Source organism: Siphateles boraxobius, unplaced genomic scaffold, assembly GCF_051911475.1.
Source record: "Siphateles boraxobius isolate OS27281-9 unplaced genomic scaffold, OSU_SipBor_1 18, whole genome shotgun sequence".
In the NCBI taxonomy this organism is placed as follows: domain Eukaryota; kingdom Metazoa; phylum Chordata; class Actinopteri; order Cypriniformes; family Leuciscidae; genus Siphateles; species Siphateles boraxobius.
The window spans coordinates 12715954-12741752 of record NW_027508788.1 but is presented as its reverse complement, the minus strand read 5'-3'; the positions used below and the strand labels follow the sequence as shown (position 1 = coordinate 12741752).

Genomic DNA, 25799 nt, shown 5'->3' with positions numbered 1-25799 from the left:
GATTTTGTAGATAGAACCTTTTTGTTTTTTCAATAAAAAGTCCCACAATGTACACAACTTAAAAAAAACACATCACATAATGTAAATAAGTTGTCACAGAATAAGAATATGTGAATAACTCAATTTTGACAAAAATGTCAGATAGAACCTTATAATTCCAAGGGGACGTACTGTGAATATTGTTTTTGAAAATACTTCATCTGCAGTGACTTTTTTTTACTGTAAATAAATGTATTTGTATAATTAGAATGTAATTTTCATTGACATCGAAAAAAGTTTTGTAATTATGTAATTACATAATTTATTTGACTTGTAATGCATTACTTTATTCATTTCATCAAAGAAGTAATCTAATTACGTAATGCATTACTTCTTAGATCAAAACGTTATCTGTTTACATAATGAATGCTGCTTGTAATGCATTTATTTACTTGTAACATCAAAAAGTAATCTGATTTCGTAATGCACGTTATTGTAATGCGTTTCTTTACTCGTAACATCAAAAAGTAATTGATTACGTAATGCATGTTACTTGTAATGCTTTTCTTTTCTAGTAACAACAAAAAGTAATCTGATTACGTAATGCACATTACTTGTAATTAATTACTTATTAGATCAAAAAGTAATCTGATTAGGTAAAGCATGTTACTTGAAGCAGTGTTGGGGAAAGTTACTTTTAAAAGTAATGCATTGCAATATTGCGTTACTCCCCAAAAAAGTAACTAAGTACGTTACTTAGTTACTTTTTATGGAACGTAATACGTTACATTACTTTTGCGTTACTTTTTCTCACCTGCATGGGCTTGTTTGTTTGTTTTTTAATAACAGCTAAAACAATCTATTTTTGCCAATTGTTAAGGCCCTTTCACATCAAAAGTTAAATGAATAAGCCTAAGGCTGAAGGAAATGCATATTTACTACTGTACAGTAGAGGGCGCCGCTCAAACAAACCTTTCAGCTGCTGCTGTTCTTGATTAAATAACAATAGGATACAGGAGAAGGAAGTTCAACACTCTTATTTCTAAACCTAATCTAAAGTCATTTTTGCTTATTAGTATGGTTGAATTAGATCATTGTAGGTCAGCAGCAAAGACATTGGTTAATAAAGTGAGATTAAATACATAAAGTATATTTGTGTAATTTAACATAGTTAATTATAAAATTTTTGCACAAAATTCTGAGATTGCATCTGACTGTTTTTATTCATTTTGAGGAATACTGAATGTTTTTGTGCAAATGAGATGAGTAAATGCATGTTCAATGCAAATGCACACAACACCTCACTTTATTTCTCTCAACATGGGGACAGGAGAGCTGTCAGTCAATAAATGTGAAAAAGTAACTAGCGTTACATAATTGAAAAAGTAACTCAGATATTTTGTTGTAAATTGAAAAAGTAATGCGTTACTTTACTAGTTACTTGAAAAAGTAATCTGATTACGTAACTCAATAAGTTTTGTAATAAGTTACCCCCAACACTGGTTACTTGTAATACATTACTTTACTCAAAACATTAAAACAAATCTGATTATGTAATGCATGCTATTTGTAACACATTACTTTACTTGTAACATCAAAAAAGTAATCTGAATGCGTTATGCCTGCCCCAACACTGCTAATTTCAGATGAGATTGAAAAAAACATATCGCTAGGTTTTCTCAGAAGAGGGCTATGCTAGAAATGTGTCCATCTTGAACATAATCATAATTATCAGCTAATTAGGGTAAATTGACATACTCTGGTACACTGGAGGGAGCATCTGAGTGGTTTCCACAGTTGTACCTTGACAGGCTGTAGAAAATTCTGATGAAATCACGTCTTCATGTTCTGATATCAACGATACACGAAGTGCAACTTGTATGAAGGTCAATTGCCTTTGCAATATTTCGGATTTATATATTTTTTATATATTTTATAGTTTTCAAATGATTTGATATACTTTCATTGATTAGTTTGTTAAATACACATACTTTAAATGTTTGATTATTGTCTCTTCAGTTTAAACCATAAATGCAAGCTGTCCACTCAAGTGGACATCTGAAAATCTCTTTGAAAATTTTGTAAAAAAAAAAAAAAAAAAATCTAATCAAATCTTGTTTTTCATGCCCTAAGAGCAATAAAAACACATAGGAAAAAATCCTGACTGAGGTTATCCTAATTCATGCATGAAAGGGTTAAAGCACATTAAAACTTCCCTTAAAGGCGTCTGAAACATACAGCGGCGCAGAGTAAACAACAGAGTCCTAATATGATACAAACATTTAACAATAACATGGAAAGCTTTTAAATCTGCTCAGTGAAAAATTACCTGTGACGAATCTGTCACCGTTTATCATCTGCTGGAAATCCAGGTAAAACTTTCTGCGTGCACGCGCACTTCCCCAGTTAACATGATCCCCAGTTGATTCGTTACACCTGTAACTAGCCGGATAAGTCTGAGTGGGCTACTAGCAACATTTAAATAATAATTCATTAATTTGCACAGACATCATTTTATTTTACATTCAAATGAACATTGAATGTGTTGTCAGAGTCTTCAAAGTTGTGATGAATAACAGTAAGTAACGCCCCCCATTTATGCCAGAGCGCGCCCCTCTCTGCTGCCTCGTTCACACCGCCCCCCAACACTGTCCAAACGCCCCTGTTGAGAAACGCTATAATAAATGATAAAATGAATGTACTCACAGTCTGAAAACAGAAGATTTAGAGCAGAATGAACGGCTGTGTTCCACTTCTCGTGTTTATGTTCCCTTCCCTTGCTCACTTCTCTTCTTCTTCTGTCATTGCGTCGGTTGGTCGAGCGCCTCTACTGGCGGAACTCCAGCGGTGCGAATTCTTTACATTTAGATTGAGATGCGCCACGGTAAAGTGAAAGTTGATCAGATATTCTTGGCGATCTTGAAAAGAGCAATATATTAACCACCGACCGGTTTCACAGACAAGGGTTAATCTAGTCTCAGACTAAAATGGGTAACTGTAAGCAATTAGCATATCTTAAAATAGCCTATGCACAGCCATTTTTTCTCTCAAGATGCACACAGTAATGTTTTTTCTTTCTTTCTAAGGCACGTTTATAAAAGCAACTTAAATAACCTAACTGAGCTAATAACCTTGATCCTGGCTTCTAAACACTGTCTGTGAAACCTGGCAGAATAGATCTTTATCTGATGTGAGATTTATCATGTGCTCATTATTCCTTTCTGAAACTCATTATAATTTTTTTCTGCATAAACATCTTTTTAGTTTGTGAAATTCCATCTTAATTTGTGAAATGATGAAGTTGTTTAAAACGGATGTTGCTTGTCTTCATTCACTTCCATTGGGTCTCAAAACATTAAATTCCCATAATTTAATAAAAGAAAAGCAAATAAAAACAAAACGAAAGAGCCAACTGTTAGCCTACTGTACAGTACTGTTCATTCTTATGGTATTTTAATATTTATCTTCTCAAAAGTGGTGTTATCAGGAATGAGCTGTTTTTCCAGCACAGTTAAATTATCAATCCTTTAATTCAGTTCAGAGAGAAGCTGAAAGAATATTGATGAGGGTTTATCGCTGTAATCAGACATTGATTAAACGCGTGAATGTGTGCAAATAAGAGACACAGGAATCGTTTGCAAATCAGAGGTATGAAGATTTAAGTAAACCAATGTCACTAGAAATGATAGCAAAGTTATTTACATGTAAGCATTTTTTTTACAATCTAAATATATATGAATTGCATGCCTGAAATTATTCTTCTGTTGTTCATATTGTTTACAAGGTTTAATTTATGCATTGCATTAAATGGCCTAATGCTCAACACAACTCATAATCTGTCATGTGAATAACTGCTCAGTAACGGTCTTTGTAACTCTTGACTCTTAGGAGTCTGACTGACTGGTTTCTGATTTTTGATTCACCAGATTCCTCCTAATAAATAATTATATGAATGCACTCAGAGTCTGAAAAACGCAGGTGATTTTGAGCAGCAAAATGGAGAATCCTTTAATTAATGTCCTGACTATCTGATAAACAGTGAATTTAATCAGTTACACGTTTCATGAATCACAATATTCAACAAGATCACGTGGTTGAAATTAAAGCAAATGGCGCCATCTAGAAGAACATCTGTGACGCTGCCAAACTACATATTGAGAAGCTTATGCTATTACAAGTACAAGTTATTCAGAAGATCGAGACGACACAAAATCAGCTTAAAACACAAGTTCCATTTTATTACTTTTTTAACCAAATTGTATGCAAGTTAAAACCATAAGGACTCAAATAACATTAAAGGGGTCATATAATGGTACATGCTCTTTTACAAGTTGATTGTACTGAAATGTGTTGGCAGTGCCTGTACACAACCATCATATAATGATAAAAATCCATCCAGTGTTTTTGTTTTAATCTCCTTATGTTTTCCAATGCCTCAAATTGAGCCGTTCGATTTTGTGACGTCACTAGATCGGACGCCCCTCTCACGATTGATAATTGACAGCAGCGTTTCAACACAGACCTGCCCTGAGCGAGCTGTCATCGTAGTCCACCATTGTTGGTACACTGAAGCAGAATGGCGTCTAAGCGATTGTGGTGGTCTGTTCTTGTGTGTAATAATAAACACAGCAGTCATTTTGGTGTTCCTAAATTGGAACCGCTGAAGACGCAGTGGCTGAGTTTTATTTTTGAAGGGAATATTCCCAACGATCTAAGTAAATGCTTTTATGTTTGCGCTAATCATTTCTCACCAGACTGCTTTATAAACGAGGGTCAGTGTAAATCTGGTTTTGCTAAGAAGCTGCTCCTGAAAACAGAATCGGTACCAAATATTCGTGTTCCTGCTGCACCTCCAGAAGAAGTGAGTGTAACGTTTTATTAACCTTTAAATATTAATCTTTGCAAATCGCTTGCACGCTTCACGATGAATGCGCCTGATGTTTACACTCAGGGTATATTAAGGCATGTGTTCTCTGTAACGTTACGGCGTTCTCAATATAATTCATAATCCCACGTTTATAATTGACAATGCATTATGGTTAATGTGTTATTAAAAACCCTGCCAGTACATACAAAAATAAATCAAAGTGACATTACGTTAACCAACCATTCAGAAACGCCCTGTTCGAGCCTTAATTGTCAAACTTCTTCGGTGCCGTCATCTTGTTCAGGGTCCGACTCCGGTTCAAATTGGTATGGTTGCACAGATGTGTCCTCGGAGACTCCCGCTGACATTCTTTCTCCAAAATATACCCTCAACTGTTGTCAAGGCAAGAGAGGGGCGGAGTCAGCAAAGCTCATTATCATTTAAAGACACATGCATGTGCTGAAAACAGAGCTGTTTTTGACCAGGTAAAATGAGTGTTTTCTTACAATACTAATGAGAATTTTGAATAAAAGTACATTATAAAGTTTTCCTTTAGACCCTAAAGATTCATATTAACTTGTACAAAAATGTCATTATATGACCCCTTTAAACCTTTTTTCATAACTCATATAGCATGTAAAACAAGTGTCATTGCTGAATTGCCACAGACACACAGAACACATTTACTTTTCCTTTTTCCAAGGTGAAAGAACCTTTGAGTTTTTTCCGTTTAGCACATTAAATTCAATTTTTCATCTACAGAAAAAGAAATGTAAGTGAACCTCAATTTAGCAAAACGACTCGGTTACTAACGTAACCTCGGTTCCCTGAGAGGAGGGAACGAGTATTGCGTAAGTAGCTTACGCTATGGGAAAACTCCTTTTCTCGAGAATATTGAAGTCTTTATGTAAAACGCATTGCAGCTGCACAGCTGACAGCAATGAACGAAGGCAGCTCGGTCATTGGCTGTGCTGCGGCAACTTGCTCGAACCAATGACGGGGCGACTCTGAATGCGCGACCAATGAGCGCGCTTCGCGCCCGCGCGCGTCAGAGCCCGCCAAGAAACTCAGGGAACCGAGGTTACGTTAGTAACCGAGTCGTTCCCTTTCGAGAGGTCTCTCCTATTGCGTAAGTAGCTTACGCTATGGGAACACCATGCAAAACGCCGTGCGTGCTGAACTTCGCCTTATGATAGCCAGAGGCAGGTGCCTGAGCTAAAAAAGCAAAGTTATCATCCAACTAGCCGGCAGAAGCGAGCTTTATATGTGGGAAAGAATACAGAGCGGCTAGAAGGCGCTCAGTGTGACACAAGCACATACATAATCTAGATACGAACTCGTAGTTCAACTAGCATCATGCTGATAGTACATTGGAATGCAGTGTCGGGACCTGTAGGTTGTAGAACCTGATAAATGTGGACGGTGAGGCCCAGCCTGCCGCCGCACAAATATCCTCGATCGGTATCCCGCTCGACCATGCCCAGGAAGAAGCCACACTCCTGGTGGAGTGTGCTTTGACTCCCCAGGGGCATTGAAGTCCCTTAGCTTCATAAGCCAGCGCTATAGCTTCAACTATCCAGTGAGAGATTCTCTGCTTTGAAACGGCGGAACCTTTCGTACGGCCGCCAAAGCATACAAACAGTTGTTCTGTCTGTCTGAATAGGGCAGAACGCTCCAAATACACTCTGAGAGCCCTAACGGGGCAGAGTAGATTAGCGTCGTGTTCGTCTGCTGGGGACGATAGCGCAGTTAGGGAGATAACCTGTGCTCTGAAGGGAGTGGTGAGCACTTTAGGAATATTCCCATGTTTCGGTCTAAGGACGACCCTGCAGTCGTTAGGTCCGAATTCTAGGCAGGCAGCGCTTGTCGAAAGCGCGTGCAGGTCGCCCACTCTCTTGACCGAGGCGAGTGCCAGCAAGAGCGCAGTCTTGAGCGAGAGCTGTTTAAGGTGCACGGTTCGGAGTGGTTCGAACGGAGGCCCTTTAAGAGCGTCTAGGACAGTAGCTAGGTCCCAGATCGGCACTGAGGGGGGGCGTGAAGGGTTCATCCTCCTAGCGCCCCTTAGGAAACGAATAATTAGGTCGTTTCTTCCCAATGGACGTTCCATTACAGGGTCGTGTGATGCTGTGATGGCCGCCACATATACTTTGAGCGTGGAGGGGGCGCGGCCCGCCTCCAGAAGCCCTTGTAGAAAAGCGAGTACGTTCGTAATCTCGCATGTTTCAGGGTTCAGGCCCTTGGCATTACACCAGACACTGAACACTTTCCATTTCTGGGCATATAAGCGTCTCGTGGAGGGCGCCCGCGCCTCAGCGATGGTTTTTAGTGCTCCGCTCGTGAGGTTCCTGGGAACCCGTTGAGGGGCCATGCATGAAGGGCCCACAGATCGGGGCGGGGATGAAATATCATCCCGTTGGCCTGACTGAGGAGGTCTGGCCTCAGTGGAATCGGCCGTGGTGCAGATTGCATTTGCATCAGATCTGGAAACCATGTTTGGTTCTTCCAGAGTGGGGCTATCAGCAGCACTGCGTTTTTCTCCTCTCTGACCCGACTGATGACCTGCGGTAGCATCGCGATCGGGGGAAAGGCATATAAGGGACGGCTCGGCCAGCTCTGGGCGAGCGCATCCATGCTTTTCGTGAAGAAAAGAGGGCAGTGCGCGTTCTCCTTGGAGGCGAAGAGGTCGATCTCCGCTTTGCCAAAGGTTTTCCATAACCAGTGAATCGTCAGCGGGTTGAGAGCCCATTCTCCTGGGAGAATTTTGTCTCTGGATAGCATGTCCGCCCCCTGGTTCAGGGCACCTGGCACATGCGCTGCTCTCAGCGAGCGCAAGTTGTGCTGGGACCATAAAATGAGTCTCCTGGCCATTGAATGCATGGAGCTCGACCTGAGTCCACCCTGGCGATTTATGTACGATACTACCGTCATGTTGTCCGTTCGGACCAAGACGTGTTCGTTTCTCAGCTGTGGGAGCAGGGCTCTGAGAGCCAAAGCGACCGCTTTCATTTCCAGACAGTTTATGTGTAGGCACTTCTCCGGGTTTGACCAAAAGCCGGAGACAGGCCTGCCCTCGTAAAGGGCCCCCCAACCTATTTTGGAGGCATCTGTCGTTATCATCTTTCTCCTTGTGTTCACACCCAGACTCACGCCTGACTGGTACCAGTCGGCGGCTTTCCAGTGCGTCAGGGCTTTTATACAGCCGTGGTTCGCTCTGATTAAAAGGTGGCCCGAACGCCACGCGTGAGTAGGGACGCGGCTCTTGAGCCAGCGTTGGAGAGGGCGCATATGCAACAATCCTAGCTGGAGTACGGCCGATGCTGAGGCCATGAGACCGAGCATCCTCTGAAACCGCTTGACGGGGGCGAGCGCGCCCGCTCTGAATGATGTTGCAAGGCGCTGGATGGTGAGCGCGCGCTCTGATGAGAGACGCGCTGTCATTTGCATCGAGTCTAGAACTATTCCCAGGAAAGAAATCCTCTGGCTGGGAGATAGTATGCTTTTTGCAAAATTGATTCTTAGACCCAGGCATTCTAAATGGCTGATAATCCAAGATCTGTGTGTTATTAACTGACTCTCTGATTGTGCTAGAATCAGCCAATCGTCGAGATAATTCAGTATTCGCACTCCCCTTCGCCTTAGGGGGGAAAGTGCTGCATCCATACATTTCGTGAATGTACGGGGAGCCAGGGACAGGCCGAACGGAAGTACTGTGTACTGGTACGACTGTCCCTCGAAAGCGAATCTCAGAAACGGCCTGTGATGAGGCGCTATTGGAATGTGAAAGTAAGCATCTTTCAGATCCACTGAGAGAAACCAATCTCCTGGGCGTACTTGCGCGAGGATATGCTTGGTTGTTAACATTCTGAACGAGCGAATCATTAGTGCTTTGTTCAGGTGTCTGAGATCTAGGATGGGGCGGAGACCGCCATCCTTTTTCGGGACGAGAAAATAGCGGCTGTAAAAACCTGCCTCGCTCAGAGAGGGGGGAACAGTTTCCACAGCGCCCTTTTCTATTAGTTTGCGCACCTCGGTGCGTAGAACATGTGAGCACTCTTTTCTCACTTTCGTCTCGACCACAGTCGTAAAACGTGGTGGTCTGCGAGCGAACTGGAGCGAGTATCCGTGCTTTACTATATTCAATACCCATTTCGGCATATCTGGAATATTTTCCCATGCCGCTGCGTGTACAGAAATGGGCTGAATACAGGCTAGGGGCGGGCCGCTGTGACGCAGGGACCCGGCCAGTGAATCGCCTGAGCTCATAGCTCTCAGAGGCGCGGGCGCGCGCTGAGCAGCTGAGTGAATGGGCGCGTGTGTGATTACAGCAGCGCGCGCTGTGTCTGTAAAACTCGCAGCCTGGGCTGGGGTTGTGTTTGACACTGTAAGGACAGTGTTTATAAGTGGGGGTGTATAAACAGTGGTAGGCACACGCGTCACTTTTATAATGTTTCCCGCTTTTACTGGGGATGAATTTATAACTGTGTGAACAGTGCTTGTGTGTAGTGGTGCGTACATGACCGTAGGCACGTGATCTACATTCATGGGGTGCGCAGCTTGAGCTGGGAATGAATTTGGCACTGTTTTGACAGTATCTGGGAATGCACACTTTGTGGACATGTGAACCCTTAGTGACACAGGCAGAAAAAGACTCTTTTTGTGTTTTCTGTGCGTCGCCGTAAAAACGGCGTTTGTTTGCAGGTGATCGAGCTCTGTGACTGGCCCATTGACTGCTGTATGAACATATCCAGCCGCCTGTAAGGGGACTGGGTAATGCTTGAGCTTTTGCAGAGAGAGTGGTCCGGCTTTTGCGAGACACGCACTCTCTCTTTTCATTCTTGTGGCTAGGACGGCTTTCGAGGCTCGGGGTTCAGCACAATCTTGGGCCGAGGACCCCGTCGCTCAGAAGGCGGCTTGCGGTTGTGAGAGCGCGAGCGGCGTCGAGCGTCAGCCTGAGGCGCGGGCTGAGAGGCGGTGGGGGCTGTTCTAGCCCGCTGCGGCTGCGGCGGCCTCTGTCTGCTCTGCGATGAGCTGGAGCGCTTGGGCAGGAAATGCCGCATAGCTTGTGAAGCATTCTGGGCCTCAGTGAAGCGTTCGGCGAAACCCTTAACCGCCGATCCAAACAGCCCGCTGGTGGAGATAGGCGCGTCGAGAAATGGCGCCTTATCCGCGTCCTTCATCTCAGTCAGAGTCAACCACAGATGGCGCTCGAGAACAGTCAAATTAGCCATGGCACGGCCGATAGACTGGGCGGTGGCCTTCGTGGCTCGCAGGGCTATGTCAGTCGCGCTGCGTAGGTCCTTAAAGGCTTCGGGTTCGGGGCCAGACTCGTCCATAGAGCGGAGAAGCTTGGCTTGGAACACTTGAAGTACCGCCATAGAGTGAAGCGCTGATGCAGCTTGGCCGGCGGCGGCGTAGGCGCGACCGGCGAGAGCTGAAGTAGTGCGGCAGGGCTTCGAGGGGTGGGAAGCTTTGGCTTTCCAACCGGTGGTGGAGGGCGGGCAGAGATGATTGGCCACGGCCTCCTCGAGGGGCGGTGTTCCCTCGTAGCCTCTTTCCTTCGCGCCGTCCACAGAGGAGAGCGATGAAGAAAAAGAAGGCTTTAGGCGCGCAGAGTGGGGGGCTTTCCACGACTTGGTGAGTTCGTTGTGAACTTCCGGGAAGAAGGGAGAAGGCCTTTGCCGAGGGGCCTGCTGGCGCCCCTGCAGAAACCACTCATCCAGTCGGCTCCGGGTTGGTTCTTCGGGAGAAGACCAATCGAGCCCGAGGTCTTCCACGGCCTTAGAGAGAACGCGGATAATCTCGCTATCCATGGTGGAGCCCCCGCTCGCGCTAGCTAGCGTCGACGGGGCGGGGTCGAGAGTGGAGCCCGGCCAGTCGTCCGATGCAGCGTCGATTGACAAGCTGTCATCCATTCCCCCGTCGTCCTCGGACGCGCCGAAAGTCACAAGGCCCACCGCTCTGCTAGAGGGGTGTGGGTCCGGCTGGGTGAACTGAACCGGCGGTGGGGAAGGCAAGAGCGGCGGTGAAGCACGCGGAGACTGGCTCGGCGTGACGTCACTGAGCTCAGGTTCAGGAAGCCTCTGTGAGCGGCGCTTTTTCTTAGTGCGCGGCTCGAACAGAGGGATGGCGGCGATGGGCTCGCTCACGGCGAAAGCGGCGAGGCGAGCCCGCAGTGCGGAGAGACCCAGGTCGTCACATTCGGGGCATCCGCCCTTGGTCAAGCAGCTTCTGCGTGGTCCCGGCCCAGGCAGCGAGCGCAGATGATGTGACGATCCCCGTCCGGGAGAAGGTCTCTGCACGACGCGCAGGAAGGCATTTGAAACAACGCCTTGGAAAATTTGCTCTTTTACAAGTGTCGCAGAGCAAACAGATGTAAATACTTGCGTGAGCAGTACGCCGTTAGAAGGCGGCTGAAGGTGCCGACGTCCTCGTAGCAAATCCCGCTGGTATGCTTTTCGACGGCGAAGCTTCAATAATCCGGAGGATCCAGCGAAGAAGGTGTTCGCTGAAGGAGATTAAATCTAAAGAACTCTCATGACGGGGCGCCCAATATATAGCTCTTGGCCACGCCCATCTTGGCGGGCTCTGACGCGCGCGGGCGCGAAGCGCGCTCATTGGTCGCGCATTCAGAGTCGCCCCGTCATTGGTTCGAGCAAGTTGCCGGAGCACAGCCAATGACCGAGCTGCCTTCGTTCATTGCTGTCAGCTGTGCAGCTGCAATGCGTTTTACATAAAGACTTCAATATTCTCGAGAAAAGGAGTTTTCCCATAGCGTAAGCTACTTACGCAATAGGAGAGACCTCTCGAAAGGGAACACATTTTATAGGGTCTTTAGATATATTGTTATATGTCAGTTTTAATCTCTCATTCAGCAGAGAGAAGCTGAAAGAATATTGATGAAGGTTGATTTATGTAATTGATTAAACATTTGAATGTGTACAAAGGAATAGTTTTGAAATTAGAGATTTAACTTGAAGACTCCAGTTATAGGTCACTTAAGACTGTAGCATCATTTACTGCAGTACATTATGCTTTTATATATGCAATATATGCTGCATTTACTGCAGAAAATATGTTGTACAATAAAACTGTCTAGAAAAATACTTTGTTGTATGGCATCTCTGAAATAAACGATTCTGTTTCTTCATACCTTGTGTTTGCCAGGTTTCATTTATTCATTATATAGGTGAATTACAGTGAGACCCCATAAAGAGATCAATCTTCATAAATCAGGAGTCAAAAGTCAAAGTTCAACAAGTTAAAAGAGATATGCCATATATACTTCCATATGCCATAGAAAATGAGTAAGAGGATCCAGCCTTGAACTATAGGATACAGAAACACTAGTACTAGTCATATGGATAATCATTTGCCGTCATTGGAAAAGCTGGAAAAAAATACCAGATTTTGATGAATCTGAATGTCAAATTATTAAGTATGAACTTTCTGGTGTGTTTTTAAGTTGCCCGTTGTAATGTAGCTCTTCCCACACTCAAAACACACATGAGGTCTCACACCAGTATGAATATGTTCATGAACCTTTAAATAATTCAGTAGTGAAAAACTCTTTCCACAAAAAGAACAAACGTGAGGCTTCACAGCAGTATGAACTTTAAGGTGTTTCCTTAAGTTTGATTTCAGAACAAATGTTTTATCACACTGATCACAGCTGAATGATCTCACTCCAGAGTGACGGCGTAGATGATCTTTGAGATTACCTTTGTGACTGAAATTCTTTCCACATTGAGTGCATGTGAACGGTTTTTCTCCAGTGTGAATTATCATGTGTCTGTTAAGGTCTGATTTACGTCTGAAACTCTTTCCACACTCAGAGCAGGTGAAAGATCCTTGGACTTCCTTATTTCCAGCTTGTTTTTGGGTGAAATCCTTTTTAGTCTGTGAAACAACAGTGTTTCCATCTTCATTTTTTATCTTCTTTTGAAACTGGTGCCCTTTGTCTTCATTCACTTCCATCAGGACTACATTTTTTTTTAGAAACAATAAGAAATTTAGGGAGCCCCAAATTATTCGTTTTCATCTTAATGTTCCTCATCAGTCATTAAAGAAAATGAAGGAAAACACCAACCTGTTTGTTCCTCTGTATCTTCATCTTTTATTCTGCAGGGTTCTTCCTTAATCTCCATCTTTACAATAGTATGTCCGTAGTTTCTCCTGGAGTAATTCCTCCTGCTTGCTTCTTCTTCTCCTGTGGGAAGATGGGAATATTCCCAGCATTTAAACTCTCATGAACGGCTGTGGGAGCTTCACTGACTGAAGGAGTGAATTGTGGTCGATTTTGCTCATTTACCAGATGATCATCACACTTACAATTACTCTCAATTATTCAGGTGCAAATGTTTTGTTCAAGTAGTTATTTAGAGTCGTTGGGCTGTAAGTTACAGCTTTCAACATTAACAGCTGTGAAGAAAAGATTCTCAAGGCTTTTAAACCAAGAAAATGTATTTATTAAGTTACATGTTTCTATATACAAAAAGCAGCTGAAATGTGGACTTATCTGACCACAACACACTTTCCACTAGGCCCGGTTCCAGGCACCTATGGAAGGATGGGTGGCAGATATTGCCTTGTTAGAGAATAAAACTCCTCTGTACAAGGCAAGGACACATGACACAGAGTTTAGATGCCAGTTACTTTCAGTTTCGCTATGAATTCATTCATTTTGGCCAGTATTTCTTTAATCTTGTTTTGTTCTGAATACGGTTAAATATAAAGTCCCACTGTGGTGAAAATCAAGTTTTTAATGTTGTTTGGCCATGACGGCTGGTGACTCTTGGGTGACTGGCGTGACGGCTGGTGACTCTTGGGTGACTGGCGTGACGGCTGGTGACTCTTGGGTGACTGGCGTGACGGCTGGTGACTCTTGGGTGACTGGCGTGACGGCTGGTGACTCTTGGGTGACTGGCGTGACGGCTGGTGACTCTGGCGTGACGTCTGGAGACTCGTATTCAACTCGAATTCGGTCGAATTCAACAAGATCACATGGTTGAAATGAAAGCAATTGGCGCCATCTAGAAGAACATCTGTGATGCTGCCAAACTATTGCCAAAACTACAAATTGAGAAGTACGGCTGGAGACTCTGGAGTGACGGTCATGACGGCTGGTGACTGAAATAGTGGGTACAAAGTGAATGTTGCGCTCCTCCTTCACAACACCCACAGTAAATGCAGAGCCACTCAGTTGCAATGCTAGGTCTATATAAAACTCTAGAGTCCAGTGTTTATTCTGCAAAGGCATGAGTGCGTTGAGCGGCTCAGATAGCCCCCCGCAAAAAAAAGCATACGGCATACCTTGTCCATAGGTGTTGAATAAGCCGGTTGCGGTTCAAAGTCCTTTATATATTCCTCGATCAGGTGGACTCCCTGGCGGAGACACATGATCTGTGCGGCTGGATTCATGGTGGCTAGTGGTTCTGTTACGATTGCTGAGAGACTAAGCAGAGAGAGGGAATCCATTTGCACACACAACTTTAATGAAAAGATTCCACATAGGGAAACAGGAACATCCAGGAACTCAATCCCAAGACACAAAACAATACAAAACAAAAAACAGAACTGGGATAGTGACAGGGTGACAGGGATCGTGACAGGGAGTGCAGACGGCGTGCCTTCAGTTGCGGATGCCGACTTTAACTTCAGGCAACGATTCTAAAATCCCTTTAGAGCTCTTGGGATTCAATCCACTCTCTTTTCCTCATTTGAAATAAAATGACATTACTTAATAAACTGTATATAGGCTATATTATTTTTGTCACAGTGTTGTAGTGAACACACAGCGATGATCAAATATTAAAGTCTTTAATAGATATCCAGAGTGCAAACATAAATGAAAGCAGACAAATCCAAACAACCATCACATGTAGACATTAACAAATACCAGACAAATTTTTACCCCCAGAACAAACTTTTCTTCCATTTGGATGAACTGAATTCCATTACACAACAATTTAACTAAAATGAATTTAAGTGTCACACACAATTTTATTGTTTTATTTCAAGCTCAATGTCATGATACAACATATGATTGTTTCCCTTTGCTTATTTTTGGTTTGATGAAATCGTTTGTAAAAAAAAAATTAACTAATTCGAAATTAGCAAAATCTAAATGGGTATAATTAACCTTTACTAATGCTAATTAACCTTAAAGGGGTCATGAACTGGCTTTTCAAAAAATTTATATATTGTTGTCTTTGGTCAACTTATGACGTTGGCTTGGTTTTTACATTCAAAAACATCAAAATGAACAAGTAATAGGCTATTTTCGACCCTGGTTTTGACTATCTCCTGAAACGTTTTTATGGGCGTGCCACATTGAAGACTTGGAAGTAAACGCCCACTGCTATGATTGGGTTCCAAAAGCCAGCTGTGTGCCCTGTGATGTTAAATTCAGTGTATCTTTTTGACAAGCTACATCCTTCATAGTTGGACCCTTCTCTGACTGGTTACACGTACACATTATCATTAGATATCAAACGATCTGTAACAATGCAATACTATCAGATTTTTTTTTATTATTACATTTTTTACTCACATAAGTGTGTTGCACCATTCCTGTCGGATCCAATATAGACGGCACAGCATCATTTTTAATCTTAAAGGATTAGTTCACTTTCAAATAATAATGTCCTGATAATTTACTCACCCCCCATGACATCCAAGATGTCCATGTCTTTCTTTCTTCAGTCGAAAAGAAATTAAGGTTTTTGTGGAAAACATTCTAGGATTGTTCTCGATATAATGGACTTCAATGAAAACCAACGGTTTGAAGGTCCAAATGTCAGTCTCAATCATAGGTCTCAATGCAGCTTCAAAGGCTCTACACCAGGGATGTCCAAACTCAGCCACTGTCCTGCAGAGTCTAGCTCCAACCCCAATTAAACACACTTGGACCACCAGCTAATCAAGGTCTTATAGGCTAGAAACTTCCAGGCAGGTGTGTTGAGTCTGGCTAGAGCTAAACTCTGCAGGCAGGGCTGGACTGGGACTAAAAATTGGCCCGGGCATTTTTGCCCAGACTGGCCCACTACATCATAAACACAACCGATCTTTTCACGCCCCTGAATATGTATACTAACTCCTATTAAAACCACTAATGCCACTAATGAGTGAGTAGGAATGAGTAAGGGTTAATAGATTAACTAACTAATTGTAAAATACAATCAAACTACTCCACAATGATGAATCCTAAAACAAGCTATACGCTTATTTCACGCAGCTGTTATTTTGTAATCGAAAGTGAGGCTCCGGTGGGAAGAACCCCGGAAGTAAAGATAAACAACAATGCCTTGGACTACCAACCTGAAGCTGCTGCCGCGATTTACACTATTGGATGTTAATATCCAATATAGGATGTGTATATAGTTCATTCCTGCTTATTTTTTTACTTTCTGAATTATATATAAAAAAGTATTTTATTTATTAATTAATTTCACTGTATATAGTCTAAAGTACGAAAGACATGTATGTACAGTTTTAGAATAACCAATTTCTACATTAAACAACAATACGCCATCGCATTCGAGACTCTCCTATGATTAAAGGCAACACTTCCGGTTTTCTTCCCACCGGAGCCTCACTTTCGATTTCAAAATAACGGCTGCGTGAAATAAGCGTATAAGCTGCATTGGCATAGCAATACCAGTGTTTGACACAGGCTTTTTGATAAATCTTTGATGGGTGGACCTGTCCCTTTAGTAAGAAAAAATGTGCTTTTTAATGTTAAATTCATCGATCTGGTGCACTTTGAGAGTTAAAAAATAAGAGCTCCAACCCATAATCAGTGTGCAAATTGAACAAAGAAAAACTCAAAACTCCTGTGATATAGTGTCTGTCTATTACACTACTACATAATAATAGTTATAATATTAATCCCATGACAGTAATAGCCATATATTGTAAGACAAATGCACTGAAAAATAAAAGCAACTTTCATAATTAGTTTTGTACTAATTTCTATGCTTGAAAGAGAAAAACGCATGATCTTTTATTTTGGCGGAAAACATGGTTTACAAACGCGTCTCATTACAATTCTAGTAAAATGCGTAATCGTCAACTATGCAGATGTGTAAATAATGCGTAACTGGGTAATGGGTTCCTACACTCATAGCCTAAGTGTTCTGAAAGTAGCCTAGTTCTGCTCACACTTCTCTACACTCACTCATTCTCTCCTGATCCTCCTCAATATCCTCATCAGACATTTGAAGGGCTCGTTTCTTTTTTTCACGCTATTTCTCTGCACATTCCTTGCGTTTCTTCTCCATCTCTGACTATTTTGACGGATACACACTGACACTGCATGCTCGCTCAGAGCCCAAAGGGGGAGGAGTTTAAAGATGTGATTGGACCAGTCCCGTGTCAATCAAGAAAAGAACCAATGGGCCGCTGATCTACATGTTTCATGGGCCGGTCTGTGAAAAAAAAAAAAAAACCTACGCTGACTTTTTTTGTCCAATGCATTACACCGACACAAAGATCCCAGCGCCGCCAATTAAGCAAAACTAAACGAATGGGCCACCGATGTACGAGTATTATGGGCCGTTTAGACTATTTTATTTTATTTTTTTACAATGATCTGTATCGGCCCAAAAAGCATGTCGGCCCACCAGGAAAGTGCCCTGTATGCCCGATGGCCAGGCCAGCCCTGTCTGCAGGACAGTGCCCCTCCAGTACTGAGTTTGGACATCCCTGCTCTACACGTTCCCAGTCGAGAAGTAAGGGTCTTATCTAGCGAAACTTTTTAACCACAGATGCCTGTCTTGTACCATCTCTGATATGAAGTAATATGTGGCGCATCTCAAAGATGGTACAAGACAAGCATTTGTGGTTAAAAAGTATATTATATATTTAGAAAATGATAGATCGTTTCGATGGAACCAAATGTTATACATTTCTTATTTTGACAACTTCAGGCAATACTTTTTCACATGAGTTCGTAAATGAGATGTTTGGGTAAAACTCATCTCACACGAAGAGCACTGGTGCGGCTTCTCTCCAGTATGAACTCTCTCATGAGCTTTCAGGTGTCCTGATTGAGAGAATCTCTTTTCACAGTGTGAGCACTTGTACGGTTTCTCTCCAGTATGAACTCGCTGGTGTCTTTTTAAGGCACTGGATGTAGAGAAGGTCTTCCCACAGTCAAGGCATATATGAGGTCTCACACCAGTATGAATACTCTGATGCACTTGTAAATTTTCCAGTAGTGTAAAACTCTTTCCACAAAACGAACAAATGTGAGGCTTCACACCAGCATGAACTTTAAGGTGTTTTCTTAAGCCTGAAGCCAAAACAAATGTTTTATCACACTGATCACAGCTGAATGGCTTCACTCCAGTGTGAGAGCGCAGATGATTGTTGAGAAGACTTTTGAATCTGTAACTCTTCCCACACTGAGAGCATGTGAACGGTTTTTCTCCAGTGTGAATTCTCATGTGAACATTTAGGCCTCCTTTCTCAACAAAACTCTTTCCACACTGAGTGCATGTATGAGGCCTTTCTCCAGTGTGAAATCTCAAGTGTCTCTTAAGGTCTGATTTATGTTTAAACCTCTTTCCACACACAGAGCAGGTGAAAGTCTGTGAAATGACTTTGTTTCCATCTTTATTGGTGAAATTATGAGTTTTTTTGAACCGATGACGTTTGTCTTCATTCACTTCCATCAGGTCTAAAATCAACACATGAGAAACAAAGAAATCTAGTTTACTACTGAGTCTAGGGCTGTCACGATAACCGCAATAGTGTAGTACCGGAATACTAACATGCCAACAGCAGAGGAATGCAAGTAACCGCAGCAACCGTGATATTCGCACGTTTTCTTTTTTCATAATACTATAACCTTTTTGTTTTGAACTTTGAGCATCATGGGTGTAACGGTTCACAAAATTCACGGTTCGATACGATACAGTGGCGTCACAGTTTGGTACATTTTCGATACAGCAAAAAGAAAGAAATGCCAGAGAAAAGTCTTATTTATTAAAAGAAAAATTATTTTTAAATAACAGTTTTCCTACATCTTGAAATTTTTAGTTTTATAAATGGGGGTAATATTTGAAGGATGAACAAATAATGTTTTGGTCATCACATTAGAATAACATTTAAATATGATAATATTTGAGTTTTGAAATGCTGGAAAAAGACGTGTGATGTACTTGAAAGCATTGGACTATTTCTGCCAAACTTCCATGGTTACAGTGAGTGTTACTACAGTAAATCCATGATGAATGTTGCTGATCTGTGGACTTAAAACCTATAACTAATTCATTCATTAAACAATGTTTCTCTTGGTTTCCAATAACGGAGATTTGATGATTTCCATTTGATGTTGTGCAACATTGTGGTGCTCGCGCCACCACAGATTTTGGTCGGCAGGAAAAATGGTCCAACAAATCGTTCGGTTTGTAATGCGTACCGAACCGAAAGCCTCGTACCGAACGGTTCAATATGAATACATGTATCGTTACAACCCTTTTGTGCATGTGTACTGAATGTTAAACAAGTTAATGATGATAACATGACTGTGTTTATCATGGTGATTTGTACAAAGGCTTTGTGCAGATTTGCACTTAACAAGACTAAACAGTGAATGAGAGAGATCGACTGAGCAGCGAGCATGTGCGACTACATGCGTATGTCGTTGAGGTCAAGTCATATATATTTGTGAAAAGGTTGCCATGTCCAAGGAAAGCGAAATATTTGTCGTACCATTCTTTTAATATTTTATGGGTATTTCGACTTATGAATGGTGTCAGTGGCAGCGCTGGCCAATGCATTGAATCAATGCCATTGGTCTTTAATAAGTGAAGCATCAGCTTCAGCGTTACCCATTGCAGGACAGCAGAACCTTGAAAAGTAGATCAAGGTTACATCTTTAAAAGGTGATTTGTGTAATATATAGGAGGATCTGTTGACAGAAATGCAATATCATATATATAACTATGTTTTCAGTGATGTGTAAAGTAAAGACCTTACTTAATGAACCGTTATGTTTTAACGGAGTCTACTAGGATCTAGTTTTAGATGTTAATTGTTAAATGTCAGTTTTCATCTTAATGTTCCTCATCAGTCGTTTAAGAAAATGAAAGAAAACACCAACCTATTTGTTCTTCTGTATCTTCATCTTTTATTCTGCAGGGTTCTTCCTTAATCTCCATCTTTACAATAGTATGTTCGTAGTTTCTCCTGGAGTAATTCCTCCTGCTTGCTTCTTCTTCTCCTGTGGGAAGATGGGAATATTCCCAGCATTTAAACTCTCATGAACGGCTGTGGGAGCTTCACTGACTGAAGGAGTGAATTGTGGTCGTAGTTGCTCATGTAGCAGATGATCATCACACTTTTAATAATTCGCAATTATCCAGCTTTAAGTGTTTTGATCAAACAGCTGTTTAGAAACAATTCAAATCTTCTAGATGATTTTTGTTGCTCTTACATTAGATATGATTTACATGCATTAAAAACTCTGTTAACCAGGTTTCATTATATAAAATGAAAACACAAATCATAATCTTTACAAATTGGCCTTTCACCGATTCCCGCCTCCCTTAGTTAATGTTGCTACGTCCGACAAACAAATGGTCAAACTCGACAAGCGCGACAGATTGCCATGACGGGAAGTGGTATACCTGTGCGTGTCAGTGACCTTTTTTGGAGCAATACCTCAGCGATATCCTACAGGTCGAGGCAAAAGGGGTTACAGTGTATAGTGGAGGGATACATTCAAAATATATAAATACTTAATGAAGGAGACAACTACTATCGAGGCTAATGCTTACTGGTCTCAAGCAAAATCCGAGAAACCCCATGACCTGTACCTCAAATGCAACCAGCACAGCCTTGTGGACCAATCGTGCTCTTGCACTGCCGGGTACGTTCTCTTTCATATGTTATGGTCTTTTATTGTCTATTGCGAGTAGCTATTTTGTTAAAATACAAGGGTATGTTAGCTAGCTAAACCTACATGTGCGTCAAAGCCATTCAAAGCTAACTAAAATTTCTATGTTGTTTTGAGAATAGCCGTTTTGAGAATCAGAATCATATCGTTTTATTTCCTTTGTTGATTAACAGAATTCACAAATAATATAATAAGATAATATAACAAAATAAAATAGATAAAACAAAAATATAAGGCATTCAGATATCCATTTTATTTTATTATCTGTTATGCACCTTTAACTAAGCCAAAGCTATTTCCTAGTTGTGAATTATGTTCAATAATGGATATAAAACATTCTGATTCTGAAAACAGCTAATACTAATAACATTAATAACTAATGCTACTTCTGTAATTCTTCTTAATTAAGTTCACCAGGCTTTTGCACATTATGTGATTATAATTTATTGTTCTTCTTGTCTTTTACAGCTGCCACTGGTTAGTCAAATTGGAGAGCCTTGTTACACTATGAGTTACTTTTGGCAAAAGTTAAAACTGAAAATGGAAAACAATACAGTAAATACATTTACGCCAGTAGTAATGTGAAAAATCCGTTCCACTCACCACTTTCAACTGCATGTAGTTGACTCTCTCCTGCATCAGTAGTGGAGGAGGCATCCTGCACACAGACTCTGCACACACGTTTTGTAACTTACATGAGCGTCACCCTTTAACTTATTTACAGTAACATGTTGATAGGCACTATTACCATTAGTGCTATTAGTATCAACATACCGTACAACTTTATAAATTGGCCTACCGTTTTTTGGCCGACTTTCGACAGCCTCCAAGCTTCTCCTTAGCTGGGTTAGGCCCTTGCACAGCATTTACGGGATTGGGGAACTCAGGGGTAGGTTTTCCGTTAATAAAATGCTACATGAAAGATAAAAACAAAATTATTTAAAGTTGCTTATTGGGCGCTAAGTTCGACTTTGTTGTAAACTGACGAAAAATAAAGTTGGGGAGCTCAAAGAAGACCCAACACAACAGCAGCTACTGTAGCTAGCGTTAGCTAACATGTTAACTAATGTTGGCTAAAGCTAAAAGGGCTCGTTAAACTTAGCTTAGATAGTAGGTTAACATTCTGGCAATGATATCCATGGTAATCAAAACTTTGGTCGAATTTTACTTCTTGCCTCTAGTTAGTAGATCTAGACAACACGGTGACTAGTTAACTTAGTTGTTAGCCTTACCTTTGAGCAGACATAATTATGCTTAGTAATTTTCGACACATTTAACTGGCAGTGCGGCCGTCCACACTGTCTGATCCATTGTAGGCACCGCTCACGTTGTGTTTTCGGCTTTGGGAATGGAAAGAACACAACTCCTCCAGACAATCTCTCGGGATACCTAGTGTCCGATTTACAAACGCCATGGGAACACCGCTTCACCATCTTGCTTGGAGTCAATGTTTGACGGACCTGCTCACATAGTAACGGTTGCTATGCTGTGTGATTAGACAATGGCCGTTTTGGGGGAGGGGCCGGCGAAAGGCTAATGTGAAAAACAGTCAGGAACTAACGTTAGTTTACGTTTCACGAGCGTAATGAACAACATCAGTCATTTCGTTTCAATTAATTTATAAGTGATTCACTAAATGAACTGATTCGTTCAGTCGTTCTCCTAATAAATGATCAAATGAATGTACTCACAGTGAGTAGAATGAACGGCTGTGTTCCACTTCTCATGTTTATGTTCCCTTCCCTCGCTCACTTCTCTTCTTCTCCTAGACTCGGATGTGTGTCATTGCTTCGGTTGCTCGAGCGCCTCTACTGGCGGAAACCATATTAAACTCTTTAACCAGTTTCAGATTCAAACAAGCAGTTTGTAATTGTATATACCCTCTGGACTCTCTGTTACTGATGTTGTTTATTTTAATATAAATCTTGACTTCATTTTCAAGTTAGATGTTACAAGTATTATTAATAAAAACATGTGAGAGATATAAAGAGATTTTAAGATATAAAAGTAACAAATAAAATGTTTAATCAGTTACTTTCTTTCTTTTTTCTTTCAGCTTCACCAAAAACAGAAATGAAGCAAAGTCTTCAGGGTTGGGCTAGGCCAAAAAAAAAACTGACTAAACCCACTTAAACCAACTCTATAATAAAATAAACTAAAATGGTCTCACTCGCTATACCAAACACAGAATAAAATATCAAAAGAAAAAAGCACACAAGCCCTATACCGCTTCAGTAATAAAGGAAAAATTAAAATATTTACAGAAAGAGGACAAAATGAAGGCCACAATAAAAGGCGCTTGAAACATGAGGGACAAAGTCAAAATGTGGCTTGATATGAAGCCCAAAATTCAGTAATCATGGAATTGTTTCTAAACGACTATTTGAGCAAAACATTTGCACCTGAATAATTGCGAGTGATTGTAAGTGTGATGATCATCTGCTAAATGAGCAACAACGACCACAATTCACTCCTTCAGTCAGTGAAGCTCCAACAGCCGTTCATGAGAGTTTAAATGCTGGGAATATTCCCATCTTCCCACAGGAGAAGAAGAAGCAAGCAGGAGGAATTACTCCAGGAGAAACTACTGACATACTATTGCAAAGATGGAGATTAAGGAAGAAACCTGCAGAATAAAAGATGAAGATACAGAGGAACAAATAGGTTGGTGTTTTCCTTCATTCTCTTTAATGACTGATGAGGAACATTAAGATGAAAACTGACATAAAAATAGCATCTAAAACTAGTAGACTCAGTAGTAAACTGGATTTGTGCAAAATTGAGATTTTGATTTTCTTTTATTTTTTTGTCTCAAGTATCCTTTTATTAAATTATGGGAATTCAATTTTTTTATTTTAGACCTGATGGAAGTGAATGAAGACAAACAGCATCAGTTTCAAAAACCTCATTATTTCACAAATGAAGATGGAAATGCAGTCGTTTCACAGACTGAAGAGAATTTCACACAGAAACAAGCTGGAAAATCTGGAGTCAAAGGATCTTTCACCTGCTCTGAGTGTGGAAAGAGTTTTGTATGTAAATCAACCCTAAACACACACATGATTATTCACACTGGAGAAAGGCCTCATACATGCACTCAATGTGGAAAGAGTTTCATTCGCAAAGGACACCTAAATGATCACATGAGAATTCACACTGGAGAAAAACCGTTCACATGCTCTCAGTGTGGAAAGAGTTTCACTCATAAAGGTAATCTCAAAGATCATCTGCTCTGTCACTCAGGATTGAGATCATTCAGCTGTCATCAGTGTGATAAAACATTTGTTTTGGAATCAAACTTAAGAGCACACTTTAAAGTTCATGCTGGTGTGAAGCCTCACGTTTGTTCTTTTTGTGGAAAGAGTTTTTCACTACTTGGATCTTTAAAAGAGCATGAGCGTATTCATACTGGTGTGAGACCTTATATGTGCTTTGACTGTGGAAGGACCTTCACTAGATCCACCCACTTAAAATCCCACCAGAGAGTTCATACTGGAGAGAAACCGTACAAGTGCTCACACTGTGGAAAGAGATTCTCTCAGTCAGGAAACCTGAAAGATCATGACAGAAATCATACTGGGGAGAAACCGTACCAGTGCTCTTCATGTGGGAAGAGTTACAGTCATTTATCTACTCTACTGAAACATACGAAAAATCATTGCCCGAAGGTGTTTAAGTGAGCAAAGTTCACTTGCATAATTTGTAAATAAGCAAAAGATGGAATAACCTTTTATACAGTCATTTATTCTAAAATTAGTATTGAAATTTGATTGTTTGAGAAGGGGAACCAGTTAAAATGGTTGTGAATTGCATTGTAAGTATTGCATGTTTTGTTCTTCTTACACCTGTATTGATCCTCTGTTGTGTTGCACATGCGCAGTAAACACTGACTGTTACCTGTATACAAGATGAACTGAACAGTAAAGCAACAATGTGAAAATTCTCGTGTCCGTGTCATCGCTCAAGTAGTGCTTGGTCATCTCATACAGATGTAACAGGAATAATTGTGCAGAAAACTAGTTTGTTGCCATAAAACACTATGATTTATGAAGGGACGTGTTTTGTTTATTTCTGGTTTAATTATTTTCATTGTACATATAAGGCATTTGTGAAACAATGGCAACAATAGTCTATCAAATATCATTCATACATCCAGGGGCGGGTCAGACAGACTCAGGGAGGGATGGCCCATTCAAATACATGTAAACAGTGAATCAGTATAAATAGCCCTACATTGGAGGTAATAATACTGTATATTATTGATAACAAAACATATTATTCTCTGTGAAAAGTAATTCAAAATAAGTCATTTGAAATGTGATATGAAATAACTCATCAGTAATAGAAGCACATGTCCTGTGGTAAATGCAATGAAAGCAAGATTTTTCTTCCATAATACATGTAGTTGTAAACAAGATACAACAACTTCATTGACAACAGTAGAAGGTGGCTTTTGAGCTCAGCAAGAAGCTGTAGCAGTGTTTATTCATATCATATTTATATTACATACAGATTGGACCAATTAAGTTTTTTTTTTTTATTGAATGGCAGACAGCTTTTAAAAGTCTGCTATATTTTTTATTACATTAAAGAGGAACAGTAGGGCAAACACATTGTTTAAAAGTTGTAAAGAACAAACGTTTAACTGACATCAGTGCCAATAACTTTTTTTATGTTGTTATTTTTTATGTTATGTCAATAAGTTTGACAATGTTTGTAAGCATTGAGTCCACAAGGGGGCGTTAGAGTTATATAGTTGAGTTGAGTCTGCGGATGCAGCGGCGGGATGCAGAAAAGAAGAAAAGGAGTGTTGACAAGGAAAGGAAAGAATTGTAACGGAGATTGAGAAGTTCATTAAAAAGGTCTGAAAGCTACTTTGCTGTGTCAGTCATATTCAAAAACTTTACAACCACAAATTAAACATCAACAGCAAGGAATTATAAAAGCTGGATACGCCTGTTACGGTGACGGAGGGCAAAGCGTCCAACAAAATCTTCCATGTTCAATGATCTTGCTCTCCGTCTCCCCTCAATGCTCAGTACACCAATATTG

General features: G+C 41.1%; 2 protein-coding genes across 3 annotated transcripts; one reads left to right on the top strand and one right to left on the bottom strand.

Annotated features, from left to right (window-relative positions):
• Window positions 1-4196: 4196 nt before the first annotated feature.
• Window positions 4197-22607, bottom strand: LOC143741163 (uncharacterized). 2 transcript variants are annotated; one of them, XM_077233580.1, is made up of 8 exons: window positions 22439-22607; window positions 21980-22280; window positions 21547-21659; window positions 21351-21418; window positions 19953-20072; window positions 12933-13052; window positions 11664-12825; window positions 4197-5646 (listed from the first exon to the last, which is right to left on the bottom strand). In XM_077233580.1, exons 2-7 carry the CDS (start codon window positions 22178-22180, stop codon window positions 12278-12280), a joined length of 1170 nt encoding a protein of 389 aa, XP_077089695.1. In that variant the 5' UTR covers window positions 22181-22280; window positions 22439-22607; the 3' UTR covers window positions 4197-5646; window positions 11664-12277. The 2 variants fall into 2 exon arrangements, with proteins under 2 accessions (XP_077089695.1, XP_077089694.1); XM_077233579.1 differs by lacking the exons at window positions 4197-5646; window positions 11664-12825; window positions 12933-13052 and adding exons at window positions 14647-16105; window positions 16459-18524 and having other exon boundaries at window positions 22439-22592.
• LOC143741183 (uncharacterized) lies at window positions 21554-24687 on the top strand. Its single transcript, XM_077233625.1, has 3 exons — window positions 21554-21636; window positions 23292-23411; window positions 23607-24687. Exons 2-3 carry the CDS (start codon window positions 23354-23356, stop codon window positions 24425-24427), a joined length of 879 nt encoding a protein of 292 aa, XP_077089740.1. The 5' UTR covers window positions 21554-21636; window positions 23292-23353; the 3' UTR covers window positions 24428-24687.
• Window positions 24688-25799: the final 1112 nt, after the last annotated feature.